This window comes from Kryptolebias marmoratus, linkage group LG3 (assembly GCF_001649575.2).
Source record: "Kryptolebias marmoratus isolate JLee-2015 linkage group LG3, ASM164957v2, whole genome shotgun sequence".
NCBI classification, from domain to species: Eukaryota; Metazoa; Chordata; class Actinopteri; order Cyprinodontiformes; family Rivulidae; genus Kryptolebias; species Kryptolebias marmoratus.
The window spans coordinates 19,039,867-19,053,218 of record NC_051432.1 but is presented as its reverse complement, the minus strand read 5'-3'; the positions used below and the strand labels follow the sequence as shown (position 1 = coordinate 19,053,218).

General features: G+C 38.6%; 1 protein-coding gene across 2 annotated transcripts; it reads right to left on the bottom strand.

Annotated features, from left to right (window-relative positions):
* Positions 1 to 293: 293 nt before the first annotated feature.
* Positions 294 to 11,931, bottom strand: c1qtnf6b (C1q and TNF related 6b). Of its 2 annotated transcripts, none has more exons than XM_037974922.1 (3): positions 11,538 to 11,737; positions 6,573 to 6,765; positions 294 to 2,494 (listed from the first exon to the last, which is right to left on the bottom strand). In XM_037974922.1, the coding sequence occupies exons 1-3, from the start codon at positions 11,670 to 11,672 to the stop codon at positions 1,947 to 1,949; spliced, it is 876 nt and encodes a 291-aa protein (XP_037830850.1). In that variant the 5' UTR covers positions 11,673 to 11,737; the 3' UTR covers positions 294 to 1,946. The 2 variants fall into 2 exon arrangements, with proteins under 2 accessions (XP_037830850.1, XP_017266270.1); XM_017410781.2 differs by lacking the exon at positions 11,538 to 11,737 and adding an exon at positions 11,791 to 11,931 and having other exon boundaries at positions 1,947 to 2,494.
* Positions 11,932 to 13,352: the final 1,421 nt, after the last annotated feature.

Genomic DNA, 13,352 nt, shown 5'->3' with positions numbered 1-13,352 from the left:
ATTTTACAAGGGAAAGCTCTGAACCCATCTGTGAAGCATGGGGAAATGTTAGAGTTTGGACTGCCTCAGGGACTGAGCAGCCCACAATCACTGTTTTAGTTCTGATTTCTGCACAGAATCTAAAATGAGAAGCATCTGATCGCAAACTGAAGCAAAAGAGCAAATGGACTTTTCAACAACATAATGATCCCTAGTGGACAAGCAAATCTACCAAGAATCAGCTCAGAAAGAGGGATATTTACAGGCTGACTCGAAGCCCACAAATCAGTGCAGTTAAAATGTTGTGAAGCAGATTTTTTATTGACAGTAAATGCTAGAAAGTCCCAAAACATCTTGCAATTAAAGGATCTTTTTTTTTTTTTTCAAAGAAAGACTTGGCAAAAACATCAGCAATCCATTTGGCTCCGCTTGGATTAGCTGTTAGCTTGTCTGTCCTCTCAACAAAGGTCATTCAAAGAACTACAACATTTATTGATTGTTCATAAGATTTTTACAGAACTCCACTTCAAAAGAGCTGAACTACCCATTTAACCCTCCTAAGTCCTCATAACTGAAGAGAGGAAGAGAAGCCGTTGTAACCTCAGGAGGGTTAAAACCATTTTGCAATTTGTCACAATAAACTGTTTCATTCAAACAATTTTTAATTATTTATCTTAATTTTCCTAAGATTTATATTTTGACTCGACCCTTTTTCAGCTGTGGCAACATTCTGTCTTTACAACTGAAGCAAAGTTAGGCAAACCCAAACGGAGTCAACTCTGACCCGTTCTGGGCTCACTTTAACAGAGCCCGGAACAGCCTCCACCATCCTGAACTGACAAAGCAGAAAAGATGAACCAGATCTCCTCTGAAAGCTTAACGTATTTACAGTGCTGCAGTGTGTTTTGTTTTCTCCAGCAAAGCCTTCCTGTGGATGGAATTACAGCTAATGAGGGAGATATGGCCAAACAGATGGAGCTACTGACTCGTCTGCTGTTTCTGGGAGTTTGAGATGAGCTTTTGTTTGTTTATTTTTGGGAAAAACTGCCAATTTATAGGGGTTAAATTTCAAGCTCCATTTTCCCCACAGCATTAGCAGGCTTCACATTGAGCCGAAACACTAAGCTGGAGGAATATGTGAGGAAACTTTCAAAGCAGAAATGTAAAATGCATTTATTTCATAGGAGCACTTTGTGGTTAAAACATAAAACGTCAGAACTTACACAGTTAAGACAAGTGAAATTACAAAAAAACAACTTTATTTTTTTATAATTGTGTGTTTTTTTGTTGCTTGCTGACACAGAACACATAATGACTCGACTAATATGGAGAAAAAAAAATGTTTACAAGTTGTTTATAGCACCAAAAGAATTAGTGGTAACAATTCTGAAAGCCATTAAAGACAGTTAATATACAATTATTTACATAAACTGCGCTGCAGTTTGTAGTCTGCATTGTAAAAATACATGACATTTGATTGTCAAACCCTGATTTTTGTGTGCATTGGAAAACGCAGCCCATTTAATATTTATTTGGACATGATAGCTTTTCTATGGTGAGTTCATTTGGTTCTACTGTGTGACTAAAGTCTGACTCAGATTCATGATCCACCCCACCCCCCTCCAAAAAAAATAATGTAAGTGGTGTTTCTCTTCTCTCAAAAAAAAAAAAACTTTGTACAAAAATGTAATTTAGTGCAAAGAAAGTATTATATTTTCCCCTCTAATGTTGTGCTACCTTCCCTTTTGTAATGTTCCTTTTATTTATCCATTTTGGCCAGCCCTCCTCTAGAAAATGGCTCATTTGTCTCCAAGTTGAGATAAATACTTAATATGCAGCTGTCATTTCTTGGATCCTATTTGAAGTGATTTTTCTGCCACGCAACAATATCCGTGGCAAAAAAAAGGGAATATTTCAACATGGATGAATGTTCTGCCAAGCCTCCGTTAATACCCACTCTCATATTTTTACTGGATGCTCGGTGCCACCAGGTATCCGTTAAAGGTGATATAAACGTCCACGTCATCGCTGTAAATGGCGTTCTCCCGCTCCCTTTTGTACAGCCGGACCCAGACTTCATCATTCAGAGCCAGATCCAGCATGACACTCTGACTCTGCATGATGGACCTCTCACTAGGCTGAGCGTAAAGGATCACCTGCTCCTTGTCGTTGTGCATCAGGTGCAGGTAGGTCTCCTTGAAGTTCCAGGTGTGGATGTTGACGTTGAAGAAGTAGATCCCAGGTACGTAGCAGTAGAACTTGCCTTTGAACATGTTAAAGTGCTCGAGCAGGTTGACGAATACTGTGTCGAAGACCAGCGCCTGGTAGTAGTCCACGCTGTGCAGGGCCTTGCGACGCCCCACGGAGAAAGAAGAGTGAGGGATCTTACAGGCATCTCCTGGGGCACCTGCCTGGCCTTTGCTGCCTTTAGGTCCTAAGGGTCCTCGGTAGCCAGAAGGGCCCTCCAATCCTGGTTTGCCAGGTGTGCCTTTGTCTCCTTTGTCCCCTTTATCGCCTGAAAACACACAATTAACACAATAAACATGAAAAAGAAATCCAAGCTTAATATTTATCATTTCTGTGAAAAAATGACACAAAATAAAAGATGTTAATGCATTTTGTTTTTCATTAAAGAAACATTAACTGTTGCTTTAAGGAATAATACTCCCGATGCTTTTAAACTATAGAATTTAAGACAAAATGTTCAAATAGAAATGAATGAGGTGTCTCTGACAAATATAAGTTGTTTTAAAAAGTGTGGTTTTCAGATTCTGATTCAGCTTTTCTACAATCTAAAATCGATTTGGAGCTGCATGTATTAAACTGTATTTATTTTGGTGAAAAAAAAAAATTATAGAAGTTGTCATTTGAAATTTAAACATGTTCTAATTTAATGCTCCAAAAAGAGAGGGAAAGCCCTTAGTGTTTATGAAAATGTACTGCATTAAAAGAACATCAAAATGGAGATGTATTCATAAGACCATGAAATTCTATGTTGGCTTAGGAATCAAGGGCTTTGATGGCATCTGCACATGTCTAGATCTTTATATTTGTCCTGTTACATACATGTGGGCTCAAATAAGATTCCTTAATATTCTAAGCTTGTACATTAATGTTTATGAATAGTTCCAGAGGTCAGAGTTGTAAATCCACCTTGCCATCCTGTGAAGTGAATCAATCTTGGAAATTCAAGTTTATGCATGAGCGTAAAAGCAGAGCTGTGCCCATAGGAAAGATTTGGACTCGTTCATTCACTTACTGTATTTTCCAACCCCCCCTTTATTCTGCACTGGGTTGCAGGGGCTGAAGTCTGTCCCAACGGGAAATAAAATATTTTCACAAGTAAATCATTTGTTCTACCCAAGCAAAAACTTGTTATTTCTCAGGCAGATTTCTTTAACAGAATGAAAAACTTGTCTAAATTGACTAAATTATTCATATTCTTTTCTTTTCTTTTTTTTTCAAGCTCCAAGTCTTTGCGCCAGAAATGCGAGTCTTTACAAAGTCAAAACACGTACCTCACTCAGCCAGAAACACTGTAGCCAGCCTTTCTAACGTTTAGTAATTACTTACAGTGAACCCTTTTCCCCTCGCACTAACTCTGAGGGCTTTCCTTCTGCTCTATAACTACTTCCAGACCTCCGCTTCTGCCTTGCCAAGTAGCTCCAGCCTCCAGTCTCTGCCCCAGCCCTTGATCTTTCCTTCGTTCTCTTAAGTCTGGAAACTGTGTCACCCTGCCTCCGGTTCCAGATGCTGATTACCATCTTGAGCTGCTCTTCTACTATCAGCTGACTGACTTTAGTCTAAACCACCTGCTGTATGAGGACATTGTCCCTAGACAACCATATTCATTCATTCATCATCATTCATTCTCAGCTGTTCTGAAGCTCCTCCACTTTCACAGAACCGTCTCAGTTGATTCGAGGTTCTGGTTCCCGTTGGCTGGCTTCTCTGTTGGCTCGAGATTAACTATCAAAATCTTTGAGAGTTACACTTACTAAACCCACTCATGACAGCTTTGTTGGTGTTCGTATATATTGATGTACAGAATACACAGAATTCTCATATTTATACATAGCATAATCAAAATTGTTCAAAAGAAAAAAAGACGTTTTTATGCTGAATATGATGCTTGTAATTATTGAAGTTAATCTTGTAGAATTTGTTCATAATGAACTCTGTTTTTGAGGTAATTTGAACTGAGTTTTGGGGTTTTGTCCATTATACCAATCTGAAATCTGACTCAGATGGTTGGTGACATTTAATACAACTGAGTACAAGTGAATCATTGAGTATAAAATAATGTGAACTTTGCCATAAAGATTTTGTCGGCGGTTGATTGTGGGTCAGAACAGACTAGATGTTCTCTTATCAAAGGACCAACATTATAAACCACAGAATGATGACACACTGTTAAACCTGCTCTGGTGTAGTTGGCTGCTCTAAGCATCTGATATTGGACACACATGTTCTCCCAAATCCCCCTCTGGCTGTGATTGTGTGTTTCCTGCATTAGAAAATTCCTGTCTTTTTAATTCCTTTCTGTAGTAACACTTCTTTATCTCTCCTCTTCAGGCTTTTACACGCCTTACAAATCCAAATAATGCTTCATACGTACGGACACTTTAAATTCAGAGCCACCCACTTCTTCTCTGCTGGGCTTTGTTGCAGCCTGATCTGTAACATAACCTCAAACAACTGCAGGGCTTACCGCAGCGAAACCAGCCAAGTGTAAAAAGTAGACGTCTTTACGGGTCCCAACACTTTCTAGGAGAACCAATTGAGGAATTAAGATGGGCTGAGTCTAAACTTCTTTCTTTTTTTAAGAAAAAAAAATGCCTTGTTGTGCTTTATTTAATAACACCAGGCTTTAAGTCGGAATATAGCAGGTTAATACTGCACGTTTAAATAGCTGCTTGGTGTGGGCACACTTGGATTAACTAACCCAGCTTTGCTAAGGTTAATCCTGTCTGTATTTTATAATTCATTTATTTACTGAAGGAACATACAAAGATATGTGCATTTAAAAAGCCTCAAGATATACTAAAACCGATAAGGTGGAGGCAAATTTAATACGTTTTGCATTTATGTGACATAATGCAATCAGGTGGCCAGTCTAAATCACATTGCAAATTTCCAGTAACTAAATAATAAACTAATAGTTTATAACAAATACTAAATTCCAAACCTCTGGATTTAGAGTTGTTACGGGGTTGTTGCTGTGGCTGTTGTGTTGCACACATATTTTTGGAAACACAATCACTTAAAGGGCCTGAAATGTTGCTAAATTGATCGACTAATTGCAATAGCCCCTTTTGCAAAAACATTTCAGTCTGTCAATGTTTTGCCTCTTATCCACCAAACGAAGTATTGTGTCAGAGCCATGACTGTCAATATGTGTGGGAATAAACCTGCATCACAGTTTAAAGGTGTGTTGTAGTAAAGACAGGCGGCCTGTGAGACCCTCAACAATTTGAGCTTTCATTTCTGAAAGCTCAAAACGTTGATGATCAAGGCTGGCTTCGTTGTTGAAACCTGTGGGGTCAGAGGAGCTCATCTTCGTGGCTATGTCTGCAAACAGTTGTGTAAAAAGTGTTTTTTGTCTTCAGTGAGGTGACTTAAAGCGTGATGCTGGCTGCTGTGAATGAGGCTGGTGTAAAGCGCACAAACTAATACAACTCCACAATACAAACATAATACAAACACAAAGAATATTTTACATTTACAATTTCAACCCAACTTACTTAACCACCAAAACAAAACAAAAAAGAAATGCGCTGATGCTTGAGTTTAATCCTGCTCAAATGTGTTCGAAAATGACTATTTATGTAAGTTTTATGTTGAGTCTATTCCAAATCCATCATGAAATCCTGAGCACACAAAGGCCTCCAGTAACAAATAAAGCAAAGACACAAGCCTGTTTAACATGTCTTAGGGACTTTAGATGGAGACTCAGCCATATTGACTGACAAATTGCAAACAGACAAAATGAGCTCAATTGCGCTTTTATCCATTTTATGATAGACTTGTTTAAGTGAAATGTTATTCTTTCTTAAATTCACCTAATGGTTCACGGGAATGTACCTGTTCTGATGCGTTTCCCATGGCAGAAGCTGTCTAACACTCTAAAGGTTACCAGCACTTGCCAGCCTGAATTTTCACAAAGTGTTGAACAGACGTTGATTTTTAAAGTGGTTCCAGGTTGTTTATATCACCGGAGTGTCTAATTTCCTTTTCAGTGGCGTGTCTCTCTCTTGTCCACTTAAGCATGAATAGGTACACTTGGCAGCGCCGCTCCAGCATGATTACACCTCTGATTAAGCACACAGCCATCTTGTTAAACAGAGGCGGCGATTACAGAAACGTGGCTCAGAGAAAGGAGAACGTCACACACATTCATGGATCAAAGGTTGAGGTAAATTGTTGAGTAAACCTTCTGTAAACACTGGATTATTTTCTAAATGCAGTCTAAGGGTGATAAAAACAAATGCAAGAGGTGGATTGATGGGTTTAAGTTCATCACGAATAGTAAAAATGTTAAATACCTGATTTTATATTTCTTTAACTAAACACAGTGTCCAAAGAACTGGTACCTTTCAGGATGGTCATGTTGATAACAGTCTTGACTTCAGGCATTTGATAATGAGCTGTGGCTGCCGGAGGATCGAGTTGGTCGCAGCATCGCCTGCATTGTCTGGATGAAGATCTGGAGGAGGAGGGGACACAGCAAACCAAAGGCAGGACCAACAGCAGCCTCAAACACGTTGTCAACATGGCTGCCACAACCTGACGAAGGAGGGAGAAAGAGCAATATGTTGTTTTACTTCATGACTTGCATCACAGAATAATACTTCTTGATTTTTTTGTTTTGGGTGAAAACCAAAATATATATATTTTATAGATTTGTTCTCTTTTCCAGGATGAACTTCTAAAACATCCATCCCACTCAAGTAAAACCCCCAAACCGACATTTTTTGGTCAGTTTTGTTGCTTTTTATGCACCATATTTTTCACATTCCTGTGGATTACTGGTCAACCAACAAGCTGTTTTTTTTGACACAATATCATCTGCTGAAAGTAATTTTCAGGCTTTGCTGGCTGACTTTATAAACTTCTCCATAACAATTCCTGAAACCCTGTGAAAATCCCAAACAAAAGATACTGAACTGCTTTACTAAACGTTTTATGTTTTGAATCATAAAATCAAGGCTTTGAAGATCAATCCTTGAGACATTATTATTTGACATTTAGAGGTTTTAGAAACAAGTTATAAACCAAAAGAAAAAAGCATTGAGTTCATGCAGTCATTTGTCCAAATGGACATTCTCACGCAAAAAAATGCACTGAAGTTCAGTAAAAGTTTGATCATTTGATGTGCTTTCATAAATATTAAAAAAATCAAACTTAAATCTGGCACAAAACTTTGATTTTTACTTAAGACTAAAATCTTGTGTGATAATAAAAACTCTGGCCTTCTAATTCCAAGTTGAAATGTTTTTGCGGAGCATTTTACGCCTGACAAGAATGTCAATGTTTCACAAACCATCAAAATACAAAGCAATGAAAACATGCAAAATATTAAATGCCAGTTGTTCCATTTGATTTCAGTGCCTGCTCTGTGTGGTTCAGAGCTTGAGGAAGCTGAAGCGTATCCCAGCTGATGTCTGAAACATTCAGTGGAGTTTCTCCTTCCAGAAACAAAGCTAATTGTTTGTTTCCACATTTAAAATGCATGTTTTTAATAGAACTACTTTTTAGTAAGGAAATTAGCCCTTAAGCCTGGAAAAAGACTTCTTCTTCTTACGGAGCCTAATGTAAGCCTGGTTAAGGCTCCTCTCTTACAGCAGGAATGTTATGTAAGTGTGTTTGGCTTTGCTCTGCACCTCATGGTTACAGAAGCTGTACACACAGATGGCAGCAGCAGCCCTTACAACACCATACATGGACTGCCCTCAGCATGGACCTAAAATGTGACACATGAGACGGTTTGTTTCTTTGGTTGTTCAGAACTTGATGGAAAAAAAGGACTCATGGTCCAAAAATAGTGCAGTTTTCCAAACTGGGTCATTTGCAGGGTTTATATTTGGCTGTAACTTTTGTTTTACTCACACTCAATAAAAAGATTTTTCATTCATTAAAGTGATGCCATAGTTCAGATATTTTAAGTGTTTTTTGGAAGTAGCTCTTTGAACAATCTCAGTTTGGAAAAAAAGAGTTTAACTCCTGACCAGGTTGAGGAGTTAGGGTTCGTCTGAGTGAACTGCTGTCATTTTAAAACAACTCGTACCTCAATCATTTCATCATGGCTCACAGGAGTGTACGTCTTTAGCTGTTGATTTCTCATCACATAGTTCTATATTATTTACATATAGTGGGGGCGGCAGCAGCTAACTGTAGCACTTCCAATTCAGCCTGGGACACCTCCTGTAGGAATATCATAATATATCTGCCTGAATAACAATGCAATGTATAATTGATCCTGATGTTAAATTGTAAAGTTTGAACAAAAAGCTATGAATTGTTTTAAGACTAGAGCTGTTTTAAAGTGGCAGGGATCCACTTTGGCCCCTCTAAGACTAGCCATTAGCTCATCAATCCTGTCAGGATTCAAATCAGTTTCTCCAAACTGAGGTCATTCAAAATGTTTTCCATGACAGGTAAGATGTTAATTGTTTGTAGCCTTTCTATAGAACCCAACCCTTCAAAAAATCTGAACTACCCCTTTAAATTTGTTTGCTGGATATTTCAGGACTTTATGTGGCTGAACAAAGCTGATAAGATGGGAAGGTTACAACCAAAAATCAACAAATGAAATTGTTTTTTTTTTATGATGCTGTGTGTTGTATTTGTTCCCTTCCTGTTGTTTTTTCTATTGTGTTCGGCTCATTTTAGTCACATCTTTGAATCTCTGTTTCTTCTTTTTCCATTTACTCCTTACCACCCATCTGCACTCTTTATCTACGAGACTTACATGAACAGTACCACCAACCCTCTGAAAAGGAAGTGAGAGGGTGGGGGAAAAAAGAAAGAAAACAAAACTTAGAGAAAACAGTGGAAATAAAATAAACTCAGATAAGACAGAGAAAAACATCAGGAAGATTCTCTGGGGTTTTTATAGAGATGGATGAATGTTAACAGGATTTTAAATGATGGATGGAGCTTAACGGTGAGATAATGAAAACATTGGATCTCTGCCTCCACATTTGATCTGACTACCACCACTAAAATATAACCATGAGAGTTATTATCAGGATGTGTATCTCTGTTCCAGTCAGCCAGATGTCAGAGGACACACTTCTGTGATGAGTTTTTAAAAATGAGTTTAGATTTATCACCGTCGGTTTTATTTTTGTCATTTCAAATCCTTATTTCCCTGATAATTTACTGTGACTCCAACATGCGAGGGGTTTTCATTTCCTTCAAGCTGCATTTTTGAGAAAGAAAAAAACAAAAGTCCAACATGATGCAGCTTTGAATCACCGAAACATTGAACTGCTTTGAAAAGTCTATGAGATTTTCTGGATGTTTTTTTTTCTCTGTTTTTGCACTGACAGTAACATTTTAGGACTTTCAAATAGGCCATTGTATATTTTCACTGTGGTTACAATAGTTCAAGTCAGCGGGGTCGTTTAATAGACAATCCTATAAAAGCAGCACACAGAGAATAAAAACATGCAGTGTTCATGTATGAAGAAGAGGTGCAGATGTAGGCAGTGAATCACAAAGAAGTGGTGTCAGATATCATTACAAACTAAAGAATGACAACCCCTGGGTGACAGGATGCATAATGTGAACTTTGCTGATGTTCTATTCTGGATGTAACTTTCTTGTCTGCACCACATTTGTTAAATTTGTAGCCAAATCAGAGATGATCAGCTGCTAAACTGAAAGCAGAAGATTGATGTAGAAGTGCTGAGAGGCTTATTTTATAGATTTTGTTCAGACGTTCATGGTCCCTGGTGATATATATATATGAGATATAACTTGTGAAACCCTAACATGTGTGGCTGAACCTTTCTAAGTTTTGGCAGCTGATGCTAATGTTTGACGAGGCATCTGCTCTACGAACTGTTTAAACAGACCTAACAATCCTTTTGATTCTTTCTGCCACTTGGAATTCCCCTCTAAGAGGGCTTAGTTAAAAAAATGTATTAGCAGAGAGGGTTACTTTAAAGACTGTGGTATAATAGTCCTGTGCAGGATTTTGAATCCAAATGAAAATACAGTACAGACATTAAAAATAATAAGAACCTCAACATCCAATGCATGACGACACAGCACCATACTGTGACCCTATATTTACATATATTTACAAAATCAAATTTTTGTCTATGCTGCATTGATTGAAACTGCAGACAAAACCTGATACCAGTCCAGTATTTGTCTTACTTTGAAACAGAAAAATAGATCAATAGACCAAAACAAAGGTTAACTGACCTCAGACAGAATAGAACTGTAACTAACTGGTTGAAGATCCTTGAATCTTACAGGAGGAATAAGTTTCAAGGATGTTTTCATTCAGATGACATATTTAACATAGCTTTTCTGTGCTTAAGAGCAGACACTTGGGTGTCTCATGACACTGCCAAAAGATAAAACAACCGATCCACCCCTTCTCCCTCACCCCCCCCATTCAGGCATGAAAAGGCTCCTGAACTCAAGGAATAATCCTGTGTCAATAGATAACAGACAACTCAGCAAAAATCTATTTTAAATAGGCTCCTTGGCTTGTTATCAGCAGCTGGTTACAAAGACACAAGTTGTTCCAATTTCTTTGGTTGAATCTATAAAAAATATTAACAATAACATTGTTTAACAAACATAAAATTGTTTTTTTTTAGCACAAATAAGATTCCCAAAAGGATATATGCTGAAAACCTGACACACAGTTGGTTTTTAACTGAAGGATAATGCATTTCTCAGGTCTTGTGGCAGGTCTTTGCAAGAGTCTCCCCTCTTTTTTTATAAAGACATAACATTCAGATGCTGTCAGTCTCCTCTACATTGATTTCTAGCCCTGACACTTTTTGTTTTGCCTTCCTCTTGTCTCGTTTTAGGGTCACACTGCATAATGGGTTCCCATGGCCAGATAGATAAATAGAGTGAAAAAGCAGCCAAAGTCTGGTAAAAACAAAGACTCTGCAAGACTTTCAGGGAGTTTAAAGAACTTGTGTTTTGGACCACTTTAAAGGAAAAAAAAAAGTCTGTGTGCTTGGAAGAAAAAAAAAGATTTGTTTAAAAAAAAAGGTTTACAACTTTTGCACAGCCAAAAAGCTGCAGGAAGGTTTGTCAGCTTGTGGCTAAAAAAGTTTCCAACATGTGTCCCTTGAATCCACCAGCCTAATAAAAGGAGCCCACGCTGCAGGATCCAGCAGTCAGGATGGTGAAGGAGCCACGTCTACAACAGCGCCTGAGCATCAATTTGGCACGCAGCTGCAGTCCGGATAAACTACACACACACACACACACAGAGCAAACACACACAAAGCCGGGCAGTGCGCGAGGACCTGCACGGCGGAGTTACTGTAACCTGACTTTGAAAGAAAAGAAAGAAAAACCTTCTGCTGAGTTGGCGATTTGAGAATAACTTCTATAATCCTGCACGTCTCTGCAAGCAAGCGCACAAGCGCGCCGCCGGCTGTTTCTTCCTCTTTTCTTTCCTCCTTCCTCGCTTTTTTCTTCTTCTTTGACATCTATCCTACCCCACTTCCCGTTTCTGTCTGCAGAGAATTAGCCTGCAGATTGATGCGGACACACTGTCGTCCAGGTCGCTGTCACATTATGTGAAGAGTGTGTGGTCGCTTCTCTTACCTGGTGGGTTTTTATTTTTTTTCTTCTTCTTCTCCGCAGTCGAGGAGGAAACGACGAGCCGCTGCTGTCAGATTGAGAGGTGGAACCACTGAGAGGAAACTTTTTCTCCCTTTAACTCCCCCCCACCACACACACACACACACACTCCCTCCCGCTCTGTCTACACACACACACACACACACACACACACACACACACACACACACAGGACAGACGTCTATAACACAGCATATCCTCTGTTTTCCTACCTGAGGTTATCATTATCCTACCTGAGCTCACCTCACTTCTCCACACAATCATCCTTCTGTGTAAACTGCACAGCTGGGGAGATCTGAACAGCTGGTGTCATCCATCCAGATGTTTGTTTTGGAACAAAGAGCTAAAAGTGGCATGTAGGAATAATCATAAAAAAAGAAAAGAAATATGGCTCACTGAGTCCTCCCTATCCCTCCTCTGCCAACACTTTATTTTAAGCAAAAGCACATTTTCTTAATTCACCTAACAGATTTTTGTTCTTCCAGTCGCTGTTTTATTCCCAGTATAACTGCCTTTTATCTGCTGTCATACACTCTTTAATTACTAACTTTATTGTGTGAATGTTGATTCAGTTTTCACACTGTTCTGTTCCTGGTGCAGTCTAACTTCTGCTAACTTTGTGCTATTTTAACATTCATATCTCAAACCCATCAGCTCATTCAGGAGAGGACTTTTGCCGTGCATTTGTAATTTTTATTTTTTTTAAGTATTTAACTTTATTTACAAATATTTCCACATATAAGTACATAAATATATCTTAAAAATATTGTCTCTTGTGCGTGTCTGCATTGCCTTCCTGTACTACTTTTAGTTTCCAGCTAGCTTTTTGATACTTTAAGCTTTGGAGCTAGCAATTTTTATTTATTTTTTTAACTTTTGGTTAGTCTTTTGCTACATTTAGTTTTAAACTACTGTTTTGTTTCTTTTGGCTTTCAGCTAACATTCAGCTTGTTTTAGCTTTAACCTATGGTGGTCGACAGGTGGAAATGCGCCGCAAACGTCGAAACGTGCTGCAAACACAAGAATGATGCAAACACAACAAAGCAAATGGAACAGAAAAATGCTGCAATCACAGAAAATAGACAGAAGGAAAAAACATACAACCAACAAAAGGAATACAAAGAAAAAAATGCTGCAAAATACCAAAAACACTTAAAACACCAGCAACTAAGAAAACCTGCGAACTTACTCCACAAAACAGAAGTGCACCAGACCACTAGAGGGACTCAAGGTTGGATATTCACCCTCTGCAGATTCAGCGTTGTCTTCCTGGCATTTGACAGTGAAGTTTTCTGTCAGCTCATCTCTGTTTGCTCCCTCTTCCTAAACATGGTGGTTTGCTTGGGGACCGTCAACAGCTACACCATCAAGTTGAAGCGTTTGCACAGTTTAAGTTTTACACAGTAGTAACCACTCCATTGCAGCTTCTTCAGTAAATTTGAGCAAAGTCATTCAGGGCACAACATTCGCCCTGCATTTTCACAAAAAAAAATTGCAGTTTCTCTAGATGCATACCGTCCTTTTCA

Bases quoted from the DNA above. Each gene is read 5' to 3' on its own strand.
- c1qtnf6b (XM_037974922.1), bottom strand. From the start codon at position 11,672: ATGTCAAAGAAGAAGAAAAAAGCGAGGAAGGAGGAAAGAAAAGAGGAA. The intron at 6,766-11,537 runs GTTTTTCTTTCT...CTCCTTCGTCAG, and splicing joins AATCGCCAACTCAGCAGAAG to GTTGTGGCAGCCATGTTGAC. The intron at 2,495-6,572 runs GTACCAGTTCTT...GTGTGTTTTCAG, and splicing joins CAACATGACCATCCTGAAAG to GCGATAAAGGGGACAAAGGA.